The 20527-nt window shown below is 32.4% G+C and overlaps 1 protein-coding gene across 6 annotated transcripts in view; it reads left to right on the forward strand.

Annotated features, from left to right (window-relative positions):
• The window catches only part of LOC135136644 (CREB-regulated transcription coactivator 1-like), a 71095-nt gene continuing 50568 nt past the window's right edge, over positions 1-20527 (forward strand). The window contains exon 1 of one of the 6 annotated variants that reach the window (XM_064066025.1): positions 1-732. In XM_064066025.1, coding sequence (XP_063922095.1) covers positions 619-732 — 114 coding nt within the window. In that variant the 5' untranslated portion in view covers positions 1-618. The remainder of the gene's footprint in view (positions 733-20527) is intronic. The other 5 variants (XM_064066022.1, XM_064066020.1, XM_064066024.1 and 2 more) reach the window with 5 other exon arrangements.

Below are 20527 nucleotides of genomic sequence, written 5' to 3' on the forward strand. Positions count from 1 at the left end.
TTGTGCATGAACCCACGATGAATTAATTGTTACAACAAAATTTAACTTTGTATTTGTCACAATACAAATACGCACGACAGTTAACGAATATGTATGGAACGCAACACACGTACGAACTTTAAACGTAAAAACTTGTAGTCATTATTCTGTTTAGTAGTTCTCATATATGTTCTCATAAAAGAAAAGCGTCTTTTATCTTCGAATAACAGTTGTCAGAGTCAACAATAATTAACAACACGTATCGCAGACCTCTTCAACATTATTATAATAATTACAAATGTCAGTTCGGCGATTGTTGGTATTTGACACTTAACGGTATGTCAGCTGTCTAGATCGTAATTAATGGGAGATTCGAGGTTATGAGTGGTGCGACGTTATTGACATTACAACACCCAACATAAACGCAAGTGCGGAAACATGGAGCGTAAATCTGTTTGTGATAAATTCTTGTGAGCGCGTAGTTCGCGATGGTGAAAGAACGATGCTGCAAAATTCGGCAACACAAAATCGTCGAAAAAACTGCTAACAAAGATATCGACTGAACGCGACCCTGAACATCGCGTCTTGTCGCGAGCAGAGCCGCCGCCGCGCAGTGTAGTGAGCAAATGTTTAGCAATCATGGCGAATCCGAGAAAGTTTAGTGAAAAAATAGCCCTTCATACTCATCGACAAGCCGAGGAAACGGCCCGATTTGAGCAAATTATGAAAGAAGTGTCGGATGCAACGGCTAGGGTACGTAATAACCACTTATAACCTCTCTGAAGTGTGCGTTTTCGCCTAGCACTCGGCGACGTAAACAATAAAACCTGGCCTGCAGTGATAGGTAATACAGAGTGGACCCTCGAGATGCTTTGTTTATGTCGGATTCGTGACGAAACGGTACAGTTTTTCGACAATCGATAGCCAGAAATTTCACTTTTTGACAACGCTTAAGCTACGATACGAGCTGGTGATTTACACTTCAAACGAGTGGATCATGTATTATTTATTATTCATCTGCAAGACAACTAGTTTTTTGGGTACTCGAAGTCTGCATAACAGGTGTATTTCCTTTCACAATCATAATCGAACCGTACTCTGATAACAACGGTGCTGTAAACAGCCAATTATACAAATTAAACAACTATGATTTATTATTCTTGTTTATAAATGTTAATTAAAATTTTTGAGAAACCTCACATCAGCTGTCGTCTATCGAGTAGTTCCGTCATTCCCATATTCATTTTTATAAAGTGTGACAAGTATAAAGTTGCGATATCTTTGTTTATTATCGCGAGATAGGAGTCTCGTAGTTTAAAAGTAACGTAATTTCGTATTTATTCCCTTGTAGATTTTATTAAGTTTCAAATTCCATTATACGAAAGATAAAAGAGAAAACACAAGTTCACATTGAATTTGTTAAAATATTCAAATCGGATTTTTAACGCGTACGGGAAGAATTTCGACTAAACGCTTTTATCTGAAGACTTCCTACACTTGTTTTAGGTATTTGTTATTGTTTGCGTAACAAGTACGGGAAGCAGTGCTTCACATGGTGAAGTGTACGAAGTTTGCCGAGTGCTTGTAAACGAATTAGCTTAAAAAGCACCTCCCACTTGTGTTATGAACACTTTTTTTTCAGTTATGTCGTTTTATATTCCGTCATTGTCCGATTAGGAACAGAATGGAAAACGGAAAACCCTAAAAGGGACATGGTGAAGGCGGGAAATGCTTCAAAAAAATTAATGAATGATGAAAACATGTTTGTCGTTTCCGTTATTTGTGAGTTTAGTATAGGTTGGACCCCTTTGCTACTATTATTACAACCACAGTCAACACAAACTTTGTTTGCATTCCATCAATTCATAAGGTCTCATTTAATAGCAGGAATAGATTTTAGACAACATATTGCAATAAAACAGAAGAGAATCTCTTACCGAGTAGCTCAAATGTAACACTAAAATTTATCTATTGTCTTGTTTGCGATCAGATCACTGAGCAGCCAATTCATGTCTGATGAATTTTGGCGCCAATTTCTTTTGAACAGAAAATAGTACTTAAGTACGTTTAAAAGCTGTTTTTACTTCCCGAGCGTAAGTAAAGGAAGTATTGTAATCGAGTCCGTCGGCCGACTCTCTACTTTTACGTTTTCTCGATCTTTCATGACCCCTAGAAGACGAAGAAATAGGTCTCCCATTTCCGTCTGTCTGTCCGTCTGTCCGTCCGTCTGTCCGTCTGTTGTCCCGGATTTTTATTAGACAGATAATCTCCGAAAGTACTCGACCGATTGTTGTGAAATTTTGTACTTATATTAAGAATATCATGTAGATGGTAAAACGCTAACCAAAATTTGTCTAATCATCCCCACCACTAATGCGATGACGTCACTTCAAAATTGTACATAGTAAATGGGTTTTCAATTGTATAAAATAACATAGTCCTACACATGTAGTTTACAACTCTGAATCGACTTTTCACCCGAAACGTCCAGATTTTTGGAAAAAAAATCAAAATTATAAAACAACATTTTGAAATTTAATTTTTAATCTGCTAACCAGAATGCTTTGAAATGTTGCAGATGTTTTAAGGCTATAAAGAGCATCATAAATCTTTAGTCAAAAAATATTTGCTTATCCCCTCCAAAAACTTGATGACGTCAGCTCAAAAGTTTGTGGAATAAATCATATCTAAAATGTACAAAATATGATGAGTCTGTACTTGTGATCTATCACTCCATTCATATTTTTTGGATATACAGGGTGACTCAAAAAAAATTAATGAATGCGTAAATTTATTTTATTGATTTAATCAGGAACTACAAAACCGAATGCTCTGAAATCTTGCAGATGCTTTAAGGTCATAAAGAGCATAATAAATGTTTAGTCAAAATATATTTGCTTGTCCCCTCCAAAAACTTGATGACGTCAGCTCGAAAGTTTGCCGAATAAATCATATCTAAAATGTACAAAATATGATGAGCCTGTACTTGTCATTTATCACTCCATTCATATTTTTTGGATTTGCATATACAGAGTGACTCAAAAAAATTAATGAATGCGTAAATATATTTTATTGATTTAATCAGGAACTACAAAACGGAATGCTCTGACATCTTGCAGATGTTTTAAGGTTATAAAGAGCATAATAAATGTTTAGTCAAAATATATTTGCTTATCCCCTCCAAAAACTTGATGACGTCAGCTCGAAAATTTGCCGAATAAATCATATCTAAAATGTACAAAATATGATCAGTCTGTACTTGTGATCTATCACTCCATTCATATTTTTTGGATTTGCATATACAGGGTGATTCAAGAAAATAAATGAAAGCGTAAATTTATTTTACTGATTTACTCAGGAACTACAAAACCGAATGCTTCGAAATCTTGAAGATATTTTAAAATTATCATAAGCATGGTAAATTTTTGATCAAAACGTATTTGGTCGTCCCCCCTAAAAAAATTATGATGTCACCACAAAATTTTGCTGAAAAAATCCTATCTAAAATGTACAAAATATGGTGAGTCTCTTCTTGTGATTTATCATTCCATTCAAATTTTTTCGATTTACATATACAGGGTGACTCAAAAAAATTAATGAATGCGTAAATTTATTTTATTGATTTAATCAGGAACTACAAAACCGAATGCTTTGAAATCTTGCAGATGTTTTAAGGTTATAAAGAGCATAATAAATTTTTAGTCAAAATATATTTGGTTATCTTCTACAAAAAACTGATGACGTCAGCTCAAAAGTTTGCCGAATAAATCGTATCTAAAATGTACAAAATATGATGAGTCTGTACTTGTGATTTATCATTCCATTCATATTTTTGGATTTGCATATGCAGGGTGACTCAAAAAAATTAATGAAAGCGTGAATTTATTTTATCGATTTAATCAGGAATTAGAAAACCGAATGCTTTGAAATCTTGGGAATATTTTAAAGTTATTATAAGCATGGTAAACTTTTGTTCAAAATGTATTTGTTCATCCCTCCTAAAAAAATTGATGACGTCACCCTCAAATTTTGCTGAATAAATCCTATCTAAAATGCAAAAAATATGATGAGTTTGTACTTGTGATTTATCATTCCATTCATATTTTTTAGATTTCCTTAAGATGTGGTTCAAAAAAATTAATGAAGTCAATTTATTTTATTGATTAAATTAAAGGCAACACTTATTATTAGTATTACACCCCAACCAACCCAATTTGGTAGACACAAAATTTGTTAAAGGAAAAACTCGGTTGAAACATAAGGGTAGCACGCTTATTTACATCGACTTTAACATTACAGACCTGCATTTGTTTTATGCGCTCATTTGGTTCCGCGAATGTGAAATAGACATGTTTATAATCAACCAATTGTGAATTTCACCGTCAAGAATTAAAATAAAACCCAATGTTTTATATAATAATCGGAAGTCGAAGCAATAAAACCGATGGTCGTTTTGTTTACAGTTTCTCTGTTTGACTCTCACGTATGCTGTTACGCCTGTCATCTTAAATTAAGAATGTTTATACATACACGATTTTCAGTTGCTTCTGATACGTATACGTGAGTAAATTGTTTCGTTATTTTATTGATTATTACAAATCAATATTCAAAACGACCCAATTCATTTTCCCGAAAATTTGAGAATATAATAATTTTATTCTTAGTATTACACTACATCTATCCCAACTGATATACGTGTCCTTGCAAAAATGTTGATGACGTCATCGCAATTTTTTTTTTTAATTCCCACTACAAAAATGTAATGAGAAAAAAAACACAATAGGCATGCAGTCGTCAAGTTTCCGACAGCGAGGGAAGTACTGTCTAAACTCTTTAGACCAATTTTTTTGTTTGTAATTTATTTGACCGTTTCCGTCTGTCTGTCCGTCTGTCTGTCTGTCTGTTGCACCGATTGTTGTATGTATATTAGGAATATCTTGTAGATGGTTAAACTCTCACTAAAGTTTGGATAATCTTCTCCACCACCTTTGGGATAACGTCATCTCGAAAATTTATAATAAAGTTTTTTTAAATTTTATAAAATAAGATACTTTTGCAATTGTGGTGTGTGAATCCATGGCGAATTTTCACCCAGAATTCTTGGAAAAAATTCAAAACTGAGTAACAATATTCTGAAATCTTGTAAATATTTTAATCGTGGTAAATCGTTAAGCAAAATTTATTCGTTTGGCCCCTTCCAAAAAAACGGTGACGTCATCTCAAAATTTTGCCCAATAAATCCCTTCCAAAATTTGCAAAAATATGCACAATGTCAGTTCTAGAAATTACAGAAATTCTAAAATTCTGACCAAATTTGTGGAAATTTGTGTTCTGAAAGTCTCAAATATTCTAGCCCTTTCGATGGTTTTCAGGCTTTCAAGGATGCCAAAAACTATTGGGACTACAAGGATTTCAGGAATTTCAAAAAATTAAATAAGCTAGAGAAGCCGGTAATTTAAAAATTCGAAAGGGATTTCAGGAAAATCTGAAAACTCTAAAGATTATAGAAATTCTAGTGATTCTAGATTCTAGAGATTAAAGATTCCAAAGTTTCCAGTGGTTTGAAAGATTCAAAAAGTATAAAAGCTTTCACGAATTACATACACTAGAAATTGCGAATTCTAAAGACACTTAAGATTGTGAATAAACTAAAGTTCTAATATTTAAACTCACCATATTTTGTACATTTTAGATAGGATTTATTCGGCAAACTTTTGAGTTGACGTCATCAATTTTTTGGAGGGGATAAGTAAATATATTTTGATAAAAAAATTATCATGCTTATCATAGCTGTAAACCATCTGCAAGATTTAAAAGTACCTATTCGGTTTTGCAGATTCAAAATTAAATTGCAAAATGTTGTTTCATAATTTTGATTTTTTTCCAAAAGTCTGGACGTTTCGGGTAAAAACTTAATTCGGAGTCATAAACTACATGTGTAGGACTATGGTATTTTATATAATTTAAAATCCATTTACTATGTACAATTTTGAAGTGACGTCATCGCATTAGTGGTGGGGATGACTTGAGAAATTTTGGTTAGCGTTTTACCATCTAGATGATATTATAATAATATATAATAAAAATCCGAGACGGCAGACAGACGGACAGACAGACGGAAACGGGAGACCTATTTCTTCATCCTCTAGGGGTCATGCCAGATCGAGAAATTTGAAATTTTAGAAACATTAAGCACGTCAAATATGTGTAATTTTAATATCAAGAAATTCGGAAAAATTTGCCTTCATTTCTATTTATCATTCATTTAATTTCGTTTGTCGTCGATGAAATAACCAATACCAAATTTTCCATATATTTTGTTAAAATTGGTCACTCTGTCTAAATTCGCGTGATTTACCTAAAGTAGTTTGCGGCAAATTCCTGGCTTTGAGAATATGTGAAAAATTAATGCGACAATTTCTAGAAAAAACACACTTTGTTATAGATTTTTTTCTGTTCTTTCAAATGATCTCAATCCCCTCAATGTTCCCTCAGATTTCCTCAGAACTTTTCAGATCTTTACAAATCGTTTCAGGTCCTGTCAAATTTTTCAAGATCCTTTTAAATCCCTGCAGATTTTTGTGGTGTTTTCAGATTCTTCTCTTTTTTTAAAGATTCTTCCTTTCAAATTCCTTTGGATCTTTCGGATTATTCCGGAGGTTTTTGTTTCACATCGTTTACAGATACTTTCAGATCCCTGCAGACTCTTCTAAGTTCTTCCAGATTTTTCTAGATTCTTCGAGATCCGCTCAGGTTCTCACAGATTCTTTTGGAATCTCCCAATTTCTCTCAGATTCCTTCAAATTTCTCCAGATTCTTTCATTTTCTTTCTAATTCTCTCTTTCAGATTCTTTCGAATTTTATCAAAGCCACCGTCAGGAATCCTCAATATTCTTTCAAAATTTTCAGTTCTATACAGATCGTTTCAGACCTTTTCAAATGCCTGCAGATTCTTCCAAATTCTTCCAGATTCTTCCAGTTTTTTTAGATTCTTCTAGATTTTTCGAAAGTCTTCGAGATTCCCTCATATTCCTGGCAAGGAATCTCTGAGTAACAATATTCTGAAATCTTGTAAATATTTTAATCGTGGTAAATCGTTAAGCAAAATTTATTCGTTTGGCCCCTTCCAAAAAAATGGTGACGTCATCTCAAAATTTTGCCCATTAAATCCTTTCCAAAATTTGGAAAAATATGCACAATGTCAGTTCTAGAAATTACAGAAATTCTAAAATTCTGACCAAATTTGTGGAAAGATTCCAAATGTTCTGAAAGTCTCAAATATTCTAGCCCTTTCAATGGTTTTACGGCTTTCAAGGATGCCAAAAACTATTGGGACTACAAGGATTTCAGGAATTTCAAAAAATTAGAAAAAGCTAGAGAAGTCGGTAATTTAAAAATTCGAAAAGGATTTCAGGGATTTCAAAAATTTTGAATATTTCACAGATTCCCGATATTGAAAAATTGAAAAGATGATAAAAATCCTAAAGATTTTAAAATAATGAAAATCTGAAAACTCTAAAGATTATAGAAGTTCTAGTGATTCTAGATTCTAGAGACTAAAGATTCCAAAGTTTCCAGTGGTTTGAGAGATTCAAAAAGTATAAAAGTTTTCACGGATTACATACACTAGAAATTGCGAATTCTAAAGACCTTTAAGATTCTAAATAAACTAAAGTTCTAATGTTCTAAATATAAATTTCTGAATAATTAAAAATATTTCGAACATTTTTCACTGCTTGAATTTCGTGTCCCGTCCGTAACCACATTGTTTTGCCATTTATTTCGGAAAATTAAATGAATGGAGTGATAAATCCCAAGTACAAACTCACCATATTTTGTACATTTTAGATAGGATTTATTCGGCAAACTTTTGAGCAGACGTCATCAATTTTTTGGAAGTTAATATATTTTGACAAAAAATTTATCATGCTTATCATAGCTGTTAACCATCTGCAAGATTTACAAGTATTCGGTTTTGCAGATTCAAAATTAAATTGCAAAATGTTTCATAATTTTGATTTTTTTTCCAAAAATCTGGACGTTTCGGGTAAAAACTCAATTCGGAGTCATAAACTACATGTGTAGGACTATGTTATTATTATTTACTATGTACAATTTTGAAGTGACGTCATCGCATTAGTGGTGGGGATGACTTGAGAAATTTTGGTCAGCGTTTTACCATCTACATGATATTCTTAATATAAGTACAAAATTTCACAACAATCGGTCCAGTACTTTCCGAGATTATCTGTCTAATAAAAATTCGAGACGGCAGACAGGCGGACAGACAGACGGAAACGGGAGACCTATTTCTTCGTCCTCTAGGGGTCATGACAGATCGAGAAAACGTAAAAGTATAGAGTCGGTAGACGCACTCGATTACAATACTTTCTTTGTTTACGCTCTGGAAGTAAAAAGATTCAACAAAATCTTAAAAATTTTGAAGAACCTGGGGGTACTAATGATCCTAGAACCTGCAAAAATTTTAGACTTTATAAAACTCCTTGTAATTCCCAAAGTGTTAGGGGTGGCTCATGAGTTGAGAAGTTGAAATGTCAAAAAAATTGTATTGTGGTGCTTGCATTTTTGGGTGGCCTCAGAGATTTTGAAATTTTAGAAACATTAAGCACGTCAAATATGTGTAATTTTAATATCAAGAAATTCGGAAAAATTTGCCTTCATTTCTGTTTATCATTCATTTAATTTCGTTTGTCGTCGATGAAATAACCAATACCAAATTTTCCAAATATTTTGTTAAAAATGGTCACTCTGTCTAAGTTCGCGTGATTTACTTAAAGTGGTTTGCAGCAAATTCCTGGCTCTGAGAATATGTGAAAAATTAATGCGACAATTTCTAGAAAAAACACACTTTGTTATAGATTTTTTTCTGTTCTTTCAAATGATCTCAATTCCCTCAATATTTCCTCAGATTTCCTCAAAACTTTTCAGATCTTTACAAATCGTTTCAGGTCCTGTCAAATTTTTCAAGATCCTTTTAAATCCCTCCAGATTCTTGTGGTGTTTTCAGATTCTTCTCTTTTTTTAAAGATTCTTCCTTTCAAATTCCTTTGGATCTTTCGGATTATTCCGGAGGTTTTTGTTTCACATTGTTTACAGATGCTTTCAGATCCCTGCAGACTCTTCTAAGTTCTTCCAGATTTTTCTAGATTCTTCGAGATCCGCTCAGGTTCTCACAGATTCTTTTCGAATCTCTCAATTTCTCTATAGATTCCTTCAAATTTCTCCAGTTTCTTTCATTTTCTTTCTAAATCTCTCTTTCAGATTCTTTCGAATTTTTGCAGATTCTTTCAAAACCACCGTCAGGAATTCTCAAGATTTTTTCAAAATTTTCAGTTCCATACAGATCGTTTCAGACCATTTCAAATGCCTGCAGATTCTTCCAAATTTTTCCAGATTCTTCCAGTTTTTTTTTTAGATTCTTCTAGATTTTTCGAGACAGAATCTCGAAGAATCTAGCAAAATTTAAAAGAATCTAGAAAAATCTGGAAGAGTCTGCAGCAATCTGAAAGGATTTGTATAGATCTCAAACCATCTGAATTTTAAAGAATCTGTCTGAAAAGTTCGAAGAAATCTGAAAAAATTCGAAAAAATCCGCAAAATTGGAAAGAGAGAATCAGAAAGGCTCCAAAGAATTTGAAAAAATCGTAAATTCTCTCAGATTCTTTTATATTTTTTCGATACTCTCAGATTCTCTCAGAATTTTTCACTTTTCATATCGTTTCCGATTCTTTCAAATTTTTTCAGATCATTTCAGATCCCTGCAGACTCTTTCTTTTTTTTCTAGATTCTTCTGAATTCTTTGAAACAGCTAATATCCATCTACCAAGATAAGAATAGCAATAATTTTTTACGTTTATTCTTAAAATATTAGACTAAAGATTAAGGATTCTAAAGGGTCGAAAGCTAAAATTCTCTTTCGAATACTATAAAGATTCTAAAAGTTCTAGAGAAATTACAAGAAGTCAAAGATTCTGTAAAACTTGTAAAAATCGTGAAACTCTTAAAATGCCAAAGTCTTTAAAGATAACAAAAATCTTAAAGACCTAAAAATCGTAAAGATCCGAAAAATGTTTTCTTTAATTTCTATAAATCCTAAAAGCACTGAAGACCTTGAACACCGTAATTATTATCTTATAAATCTTGGAGACTGTAAAGATTCCAGAGATTCCAAAAATTCCAAACATTTAGACTCTTGATCTATAAATTTTAGAAAATCTGAAAAAATTTAGAAAGTGTGGAACAAATGTGGTACACCTAGAAATCTTTTATTCGTTTGGCCCCTTCCAAAAAAATGGTGACGTCATCTCAAAGTTTTGCCCAATAAATCCTTTCCAAAATTTGCAAAAATATGCACAATGTCAGTTCTAGAAATTACAGAAATTCTAAAATTCTGACCAAATTTGTGGAAATTTGTGTTCTGAAAGTCTCAAATATTCTAGCCCTTTCGATGGTTTTAAGGCTTTCAAGGATGCCAAAAACTTTTGGGACTACAAGGATTTCAGGAATTTCAAAAAATTAAAAAAGCTAGAGAAGCCGGTAATTTAAAAATTCTAAAGGGATTTCAGGGATTTCAAAAATTCCGAACATTTCACAGATTCCAGATATTGAAAAATTGAAAAGATGATAAAAATCCTAAAGATTCAAAAATAATGAAAATCTGAAAACTCTAAAGATTATAGAAGTTCTAGTGATTCTAGATTCTAGAGAGTAAAGATTCCAAAGTTTCCAGTGGTTTGAGAGATTCAAAAAGTATAAAAGCTTTCACGGATTACATACACTAGAAATTGCGAATTCTAAAGACCCTTAAGATTCTAATATAAACTAAAGTTCTAATATTTAAACTCACCATATTTTGTACATTTTAGATAGGATTTATTCGGCAAACTTTTGAGCTGACGTCGTCAATTTTTTGGACGGGATAAGTTAATATATTTTGATAAAAAATTTATCATGCTTATCATAGCTGTAAACCATCTGCAAGATTTACAAGTATTCCGTTTTGCAGATTCAAAATTAAATTGCAAAATGTTGTTTCATGATTTTGATTTTTTTTTCCGAAAATCTGGACGTTTCAGGTAAAAACTTAATTCGGAGTCATAAACTACATGTGTAGGACTATGGCATTTTATATAATTTAAAATCCATTTACTATGTACGATTTTGAAGTGACGTCATCGCATTAGTGGTGGGGATGACTTGAGAAATTTTGGTTAGCGTTTTACCATCTACATGATATTATAATATTATATATAATAAAAATCCGAGACGGCAGACAGACGGACAGACAGACGGAAACGGGAGACCTATTTCTTCATCCTCTAGGGGTCATGCCAGATCGAGAAATTTGAAATTTTAGAAACATTAAGCACGTCAAATATGTGTAATTTTAATATCAAGAAATTCGGAAAAATTTGCCTTCATTTCTATTTATCATTCATTTAATTTCGTTTGTCGTCGATGAAATAACCAATACCAAATTTTCCATATATTTTGTTAAAATTGGTCACTCTGTCTAAATTCGCGTGATTTACCTAAAGTCGTTTCCAGCAAATTCCTGGCTCTGAGAATATGTGAAAAATTAATGCGACAATTTCTAGAAAAAACACTTTGTTACAGATTTTTTCTGTTCTTTCAAATTATCTCAATCCCCTCAATGTTCCCTCAGATTTCCTCAGAACTTTTCAGATCTTTACAAATCGTTTCAGGTCCTGTCAAATTTTTCAAGATCCTTTTAAATCCCTGCAGATTCTTGTGGTGTTTTCAAATTCTTCTCTTTTTTTAAAGATTCTTCCTTTCAAATTCCTTTGGATCTTTCGGATTATTCCGGAGGTTTTTGTTTCACATTGTTTACAGATACTTTCAGATCCCTCCAGACTCTTCTAAGTTCTTCCAGATTTTTCTAGATTCTTCGAGATCCGCTCAGGTTCTCACATATTCTTTTCGAATCTCTCAATTTCTCTATAGATTTCTTCAAATTTCTCCAGATTCTTTCATTTTCTTTCTAAATCGTTCTTTCAGATTCTTTCGAATTTTTGCAGATTCTTTCAAAACCACCGTCAGGAATTCTCAAGATTTTTTCAAAATTTTCAGTTCCATACAGATCGTTTCAGACCTTTTCAAATGCCTGCAGATTCTTCCAAATTTCTCCAAATTCTTCCAGTTTTTTTTAGATTCTTCTAGATTTTTCGAGATAGATTCTCGAAGAATCTAGCAAAATTTAAAAGAATCTAGAAAAATCTGGAAGAGTCTGCAGCAATCTGAAAGGATTTGTATAGATCTCAAACCATCTGAATTTTAAAGAATCTGTCTGAAAAGTTCGAAGAAATCTGAAAAAATTCGAAAAAATCCGCAAAATTGGAAAGAGAGAATCAGAAAGGCTCCAAAGAATTTGAAAAAATCGTAAATTCTCTCAGATTCTTTTATATTTTTTCGATACTTTCAGATTCTCTCAGAATTTTTCACTTTTCATATCGTTTCCGATTCTTTCAAATTTTTTCAGATCATTTCAGATCCCTGCAGACTCTTTCAGACTCTTCTTGTTTTTTCTAGATTCTTCTGAATTCTTTGAAACAGCTATTATTCATCTACCAAGATAACAATAACAATAATTTTTTACGTTTATTTTTAAAATATTAGACTAAAGATTAAAGATTCTAAAGGGTCGGAAGCTAAAATTCTCTTTCGAATACTTGAAAGATTCTAAAAGTTCTAGAGAAATTACAAGAAGTCAAAGATTCTGTAAAACTTGTAAAAATCGTGAAACTCTTAAAATGCCAAAGTCTTTAAAGATAACAAAAATCTTAAAGACCTAAAAATCGTAAAGATCCGAAAAATGTTTTCTTTAATTTCTATAAATCCTAAAAGCACTGAAGACCTTGAACACCGTAATTATTATCTTATAAATCTTGGAGACTGTAAAGATTCCAGAGATTCCAAAAATTCCAAACATTTAGACTCTTGATCTATAAATTTTAGAAAATCTGAAAAAATTTAGAAAGTGTGGAAAAAATTTAGAAAGTGTGGAAAAAATGTGGTACACCTAGAAATCTTGAAAATATTGGAAAAGGTTGAAATTCAACATTCTGGTATAACTGATAATTGTAGAAATTTTGGAAAATGTGGAAATTCTGGTCATTTTGTGTGCCACGGAAAATCTGAACATTTGAAAATTTTGCAAATTACGAAAATTCCCAAAAATTAAAAGAAAATATAAAAGTCTTATTTCTTAATATTTCATATTCATATTCTAAAAATTAAAAAATTTTTGACTACACATTCTAAAAATCTTTTTTGTTCCATACACCAGAAATGCTAAATAAAGTAAAGTTTTAGGTTTTTGAATAGAAGAAACATTCAACAAAATCTTAAAAATTGTAAAGATCTTGGAAGTATTAATGTTCCTATAAATTATAAAAATTCTAAAATTTCTAGTAATTCTGAAGTATCCAAATTTCCCAAGATTTAAAGATTCTATGTATTCTGAGGAATCAAACGTTAAAAAGGTTTTTAAAATTCTATTCCAAATGTTTCAAAGATTCTATAATTTCTAAAAAGCTCTTAACATGACAAAAATATTCCAAAGATTCCAAAGACTGTAAACCAAACAAAAATCCTAAAGATTTAAAAATCGTAAAAATTTGAAAATTACTTCCTTTAATTTTTATAAATCCTACAAGTATTAGGGGTCTTGAACACCCTAATTATTATCTTATACATCTCTGAAGATTTAAAAAATGTCAAAGATTTAAAGACTCTTGCGTTCTATTAATTTTAGAAAATCTGGAAATATCTAGAAAGTGTGAACAATTTGGAAGACCTAGAAATCGTGAGAACTAAGGAAAATATATAATATTTTTAAAACATTTAGAAAATCTTCCAAATATGTGAAAATTCAAAGTCTTCTCTAAATTTCAAAGATTTCGAGATTCCAAGGGTGCCAAAACTCTAAGGAGAAAAGAATTATATGGAAAAACTGACTATAAAGATGAAAAAAAAGTAGTTCTCAAACTTAAACTTGATAATAAAGTTGTATTTGTTCGATTGATGAATCAGTCAATTTATTTTATTGATTAAATCTGAACGGCTTCCTTCACATTTTCCCAGAAAATTTTGGGAATACAACACTGCTATTTTTAGTATTACACACAATCCAGTTTTATTTTTTCTCGCTACTAATTCGTGAATTAATTCCAATTAAGTCGCTTATTTGAATAAATTAATATATTTTTTGTGCAATTTTATCATTTCGTTGACGTAATTGACTGACTGGTCATTGACCTGACATTTTAATGAACAAAATAAATGACCGGTCAAATTCATGTAATTACCACGGTACTGTTGTTTTTGGTAAGCTGTGCTGTGCGGGAAATCTGACTGTCAGTGAAAGGTTTAGCCGAAAGCGAATGAGATATGAATGAACCTCAACGCCAAAAAAACAAAAATCTGAGACGCAACCAGATACGATTTCAAAACCCATATTTTTTTATTTGCTTTTTTTTTTCTATATACAGCTTTCTTTCAACGTCATATTTTAAAAACATGTTTTAGACGATAAGTTCTTGTAGAGAAATAAGGAGATGGGTAGGCGGGGCATAAATTTGGGTTTTTTTTTAGATATATGTGTGTAATTATTTTTTCACGCCAAGATATTTAAAACATTTAGACCCGATTTATAGAAAGCGAAGTTAAAGTTAATTCGCGATTAACTTTTAATTGAGGTCCGTTGCGAGGCAACGCACATGTTTTGACCAATCACGGGCTCATATTCCACATTTTAATTCTCTGTTAAACTAATCGAGGATTAAATATTTAACTCGCTGTTCTATAAACCGGCCCTACAAATGGTAAATTTTTGTTTCGGGAAACATCGATTTTACAATTAAGCTCCGTCCCTCGGTCTGACAACGAATGAAAAATTCGTCACATTTCAGACTGGGGTGGGTGGGCGGGGCTTAATTTTTGACATCTTTTTTCTTTATATATGTTTATCGTAGAGAAATAAGGATTTTGCCATTAAGCTCCGCCTCTCGGCTCACGACGAATAAAAACAGTTATCACAATTGAGAAAGGGGCGGGTGGGTTTTTTTTTTGTGTACGTAGTTTTCTTTTCACGACAATAAATTGAAAACATGTTTAAAAGGGTAAATTTGTAGAGAAATATGGGGGATAAAGTTTACCATTTTAAATTTGTTTCAGTTTTATGTTGGGAAGGGAAGACTATGTGTATCAAGAAAAAAAATTGAATGACACTGTGCAAGTTTTAAACAAAACTGACATGCCAACGTAAGATTTTAAGTTCCCTACGTAGGGTTTTTCTACGTTGCCAACTGAAAGCAACAGGTGGTGCAACGTTGGCGGTTTTTTATTTAAAAATTGGACCATATTCATTTCAGATCGCCAGAAATCACTAAATGTAGTATCTTTATTTTTTGAACTATGTAATTCTAATGTAATTCTTTCAATTTAAAATCGGCTTAGAAGTGTTAAGCAGAATGTGTAAATAAATAAATAAATCTAATTGGTCTACAAAACTCAAATTCTGAATCATCTGAATCTGATTACGGGAAATTTATAACCACCGGTGGAATATTGTCCACAAGTGAATTTCCCATTAACTTCTCCGTCACCTCTTAAAAGGCTGCCAACCTTTAAGTTTTAGTGATTACAAAAATGCATTTGAATGACAAAAAAATTACTGTTAGTCATTTCTAGCCATCTGGAATCCCTAATATTTATCTGTTTGTGTAACCACATTGACGTAGTGTGGATATGATTTTGATCAACGGTAACAATTAACGTTTATTTCCAAATAATTATCAAAACCAAACAGCTATGTTTTAATAAAAAAAAAAAAAAAATAGCGCTAGTTGATGCCCAAGTATACTACGTAATTGTATTAAGGGTTTGCGTTTTGAATTTCCCGCTTCTTTGAAAAATTATAAAATGTGATTTTAGATTTTTTTTGTAATAACGTCTATCAAGTAAAAACCAGTGGCGTAAATTGCAAGGAACGCGGTCCATACAAGTACGATGGAAAATATATTTAAACCAGGTAACCAACGGGAAAAATAACCTCTGAATAATTGCATGCTTAACTTCGAGTGTTTATGTTTATACATACTTCGAAAGAATTATTGGGTGGGCGGGTCTTGTATTTTGTCCATTTTTTCTTAATATAGCAAGTCTTATTTTCTTAAAAAGAAACTGAAAACATGGTTAACTATCCTGTCGTTGAAAGAAAACTTTATACAGTAAAAAAAAAACAAAGATTAAGCCCCACCCACCCGCCCAAATCTCAATTCTGATGAATTTCATATGGTAATTTCGTGGAGAGAAATAAGGATTTTGCAATTAAACTCCGCCCTTCAGCTCACGATGAATAAAACATTCATCACAATTGAGAAGGGGTGGGTGGGCGGGGCTTGTATTTTGTCTATTTTTTTCTTAATATACGAAGCCTTGTTTTCCCAACAAGAAACTGACAACATGTTTAACTGTCCTGTTGTTGAAAAAGAACTCTATTTATTAACAAAAAAAAACTTAAGCCCCACCCACCCGCCCGGATCTCAATTGTGATGAGTTTTTCATTCCCAATCAGACTAAAGGGCGGAGTTTAACTGCAAAGTCCTCATTTCTCGATAAGAAATTATCATATGAAATATTTTTTTACATCAAAATTTCTCTAAAAATTTCTACCCTTGTAAAAAAACATATTTCATATGGAATTTCTTGTAAAGAAATCACGAATTTGCAAACTAAACTCCGCCGGTCAGCTCATGATGAATAAAACATTCGTCACAATTAACAAGGGGTGGGTGGGCGGGGCTTATATTTTGTCCATTTTTTTCTTAATATACGAAGTTTTCTTGTCCCAACCTGAAACTGACAACATGTTTAACTGTCCTGTTGAAAAAGAACTCTATTAACAAAAAAAACTTAAGCCCCACCCACCCACCCAGATCTCAATTGTGATGAGTTTTTCATTACTAATCAGATCGAAGGGCGGAGTTTAACAGCAAAATCCTCATTTCTCTACAAGAAATTATCATATGAAATATGTTTTTACATCAATATTTCTCTAAAAATTTCTACCCTTGTAAAAAAACATATTTCATATGGTAATTTCTTATAGAGAAATCAGGAATTTGCAAACTAAACTCCGCCGGTCAGCTCATGATGAATAAAACATTCGTCACAATTAACAAGGGGTGGGTGGGCGGGGCTTATATTTTGTCCGTTTTTTCTTAATATACGAAGCCTTGTTTTCCCAACAAGAAACTGACAACATGTTTAACTGTCCTGTTGTTGAAAAAGAACTCTATTTATTAACAAAAAAAAAACTTAATCCCCACCCACCCGCCCGGATCTCAATTGTGATGAGTTTTTCATTCCTAATCAGACTAAAGGGCGGAGTTTAACTGCAAAATCCTCATTTCTCGATAAGAAATTATCATATGAAATATTTTTTTACATCAATATTTCTCTAAAAATTTCTACCCTTGTAAAAAAAAAACATATTTCATATGGTAATTTCTTGTAGAGAAATCAGGAATTTGCAAACTAAACTCCGCCGATCAGCTCATGATGAATAAAACATTCGTCACAATTGACAAGGGGTGGGTGGGCGGGGCTTATATTTTGTCCATTTTTTTCTTAATATACGAAGCCTTGTTTTCCCAACAAGAAACTGACAACATGTTTAACTGTCTTATTGTTGAAAAAGAAGTCTATTTATTAACAAAAAAAAAACTTAAGCCCCACCCACCCGCCCGGATCTCAATTGTGATAAGTTTTTCATTCCTAATCAGATCGAAGGGAGGAGTTTAACTGCAAAATCCTAATTTCTCTACAAGAAATTATCATATGAAATATTTTTTTACATCAGTATTTCTCTAAAAATTTCTACCCTTGTAAAAAACATATTTAATGTAGTAATTTCTTATAGAGAAATCAGGAATTTGCAAACTAAACTCCGCCGGTCAGCTCATGATGAATAAAACATTCGTCACAATTGACAAGGGGTGGGTGGGCGGGGCTTATATTTTGTCCATTTTTTTCTTAATATACGAAGCCTTGTTTTCACAACAAGAAACTGACAACATGTTTAACTGTCCTGTTATTGAAAAAGAACTCTATTTATTAACAAAAAAAAACTTAAGCACCACCCACCCGCCGGGATCTCAATTGTGATGAGTTTTTCATTCCTAATCAGATCGAAGGGCGGAGTTTAACTGCAAAATCCTCATTTCTCGATAAGAAATTATCATATGAAATATGTTTTTACATCAATATTTCTCTAAAAATTTCTACCCTTGTAAAAAAACATATTTCATATGGTAATTTCTTGTAAAGAAATCACGAATTTGCAAACTAAACTCCGCCGGTCAGCTCATGATGAATAAAACATTCGTCACAATTAACAAGGGGTGGGTGGGCGGGGCTTATATTTTGTCCATTTCTTTCTTAATATACGAAGCCTTGTTTTCCCAACAAGAAACTGACAACATGTTTAACTGTCCTGTTGTTGAAAAAGAACTCTATTTATTAACAAAAAAAAAAAACTTTAGCCCCACCCACCCACCCAGATCTCAATTGTGATGAGTTTTTCATTACTAATCAGATCGAAGGGCGGAGTTTAACAGCAAAAGCCTCATTTCTCTACAAGAAATTATCATATGAAATATGTTTTTACATCAATATTTCTCTAAAAATTTCTACCCTTGTAAAAAACATATTTAATGTAGTAATTTCTTATAGAGAAATCAGGAATTTGCAAACTAAACTCCGCCGGTCAGCTCATGATGAATAAAACATTCGTCACAATTGACAAGGGGTGGGTGGGCGGGGCTTATATTTTGTCCATTTTTTTATTAATATACGAAGCCTTCTTTTCCCAACAAGAAACTGACAACATGTTTAACTGTCCTGTTGAAAAAGAACTCTATTAACAAAAAAAACTTAAGCCCCACCCACCCACCCAGATCTCAATTGTGATGAGTTTTTCATTACTAATCAAATCGAAGGGCGGAGTTTAACAGCAAAATCCTCATTTCTCTACAAGAAATTATCATATGAAATATGTTTTTACATCAATATTTCTCTAAAAATTTCTACCCTTGTAAAAAAACATATTTCATATGGTAATTTCTTATAGAGAAATCAGGAATTTGCAAACTAAACTCCGCCGGTCAGCTCATGATGAATAAAACATTCGTCACAATTAACAAGGGGTGGGTGGGCGGGGCTTATATTTTGTCCATTTCTTTCTTAATATACGAAGCCTTGTTTTCCCAACAAGAAACTGACAACATGTTTAACTGTCCTGTTGTTGAAAAAGAACTCTATTTATTAACAAAAAAAAAACTTAAGCCCCACCCACCCGCCCGGATCTGAATTGTGATGAGTTTTTCATTCCTAATCAGATCGAAGGGCGAAGTTTAACTGCAAAATCCTCATTTCTTTACAAGATTTTATCATATGAAATATTTTTTTACATCAATATTTCTCTAAAAATTTCTACCCTTGTAAAAAAAAACATATTTCATATGGTAATTTCCTGTAGAGAAATCAGGAATTTGCAAACTAAACTCCGCCGATCAGCTCATGATGAATAAAACATTCGTCACAATTGACAAGGGATGGGTGGGCGGGGCTTATATTTTGTCCATTTCTTTTTTAATATACGAAGCCTTGTTTTCCCAACAAGAAACTGACAACATGTTTAACTGTCTTATTGTTGAAAAAGAAGTCTATTTATTAACAAAAAAAAAACTTAAGCCCCACCCACCCGCCCGGATCTCAATTGTGATAAGTTTTTCATTCCTAATCAGATCGAAGGGCGGAGTTTAACTGCAAAATCCTCATTTCTCTACAAGAAATTATCATATGAAATATTTTTTTACATCAATATTTCTCTAAAAATTTCTACCCTTGTAAAAAACATATTTAATGTAGTAATTTCTTATAGAGAAATCAGGAATTTGCAAACTAAACTCCGCCGGTCAGCTCATGATGAATAAAACATTCGTCACAATTGACAAGGGGTGGGTGGGCGGGGCTTATATTTTGTCCATTTTTTTATTAATATACGAAGCCTTCTTTTCCCAACAAGAAACTGACAACATGTTTAACTGTCCTGTTGTTGAAAAAGAACTCTATTAACAAAAAAAACTTAAGCCCCACCCACCCACCCAGATCTCAATTGTGATGAGTTTTTCATTACTAATCAAATCGAAGGGCGGAGTTTAACAGCAAAATCCTCATTTCTCTACAAGAAATTATCATATGAAATATGTTTTTACATCAATATTTCTCTAAAAATTTCTACCCTTGTAAAAAAACATATTTCAAATGGTAATTTCTTATAGAGAAATCAGGAATTTGCAAACTAAACTCCGCCGGTCAGCTCATGATGAATAAAACATTCGTCACAATTAACAAGGGGTGGGTGGGCGGGGCTTATATTTTGTCCATTTCTTTCTTAATATACGAAGCCTTGTTTTCCCAACAAGAAACTGACAACATGTTT

Source organism: Zophobas morio, unplaced genomic scaffold (assembly GCF_036711695.1).
Source record: "Zophobas morio isolate AGI-343-1 ecotype UQ-CSIRO unplaced genomic scaffold, CSIRO_AGI_Zmor_V1 ptg000026l, whole genome shotgun sequence".
Classification (NCBI taxonomy): Eukaryota; Metazoa; Arthropoda; class Insecta; order Coleoptera; family Tenebrionidae; genus Zophobas; species Zophobas morio.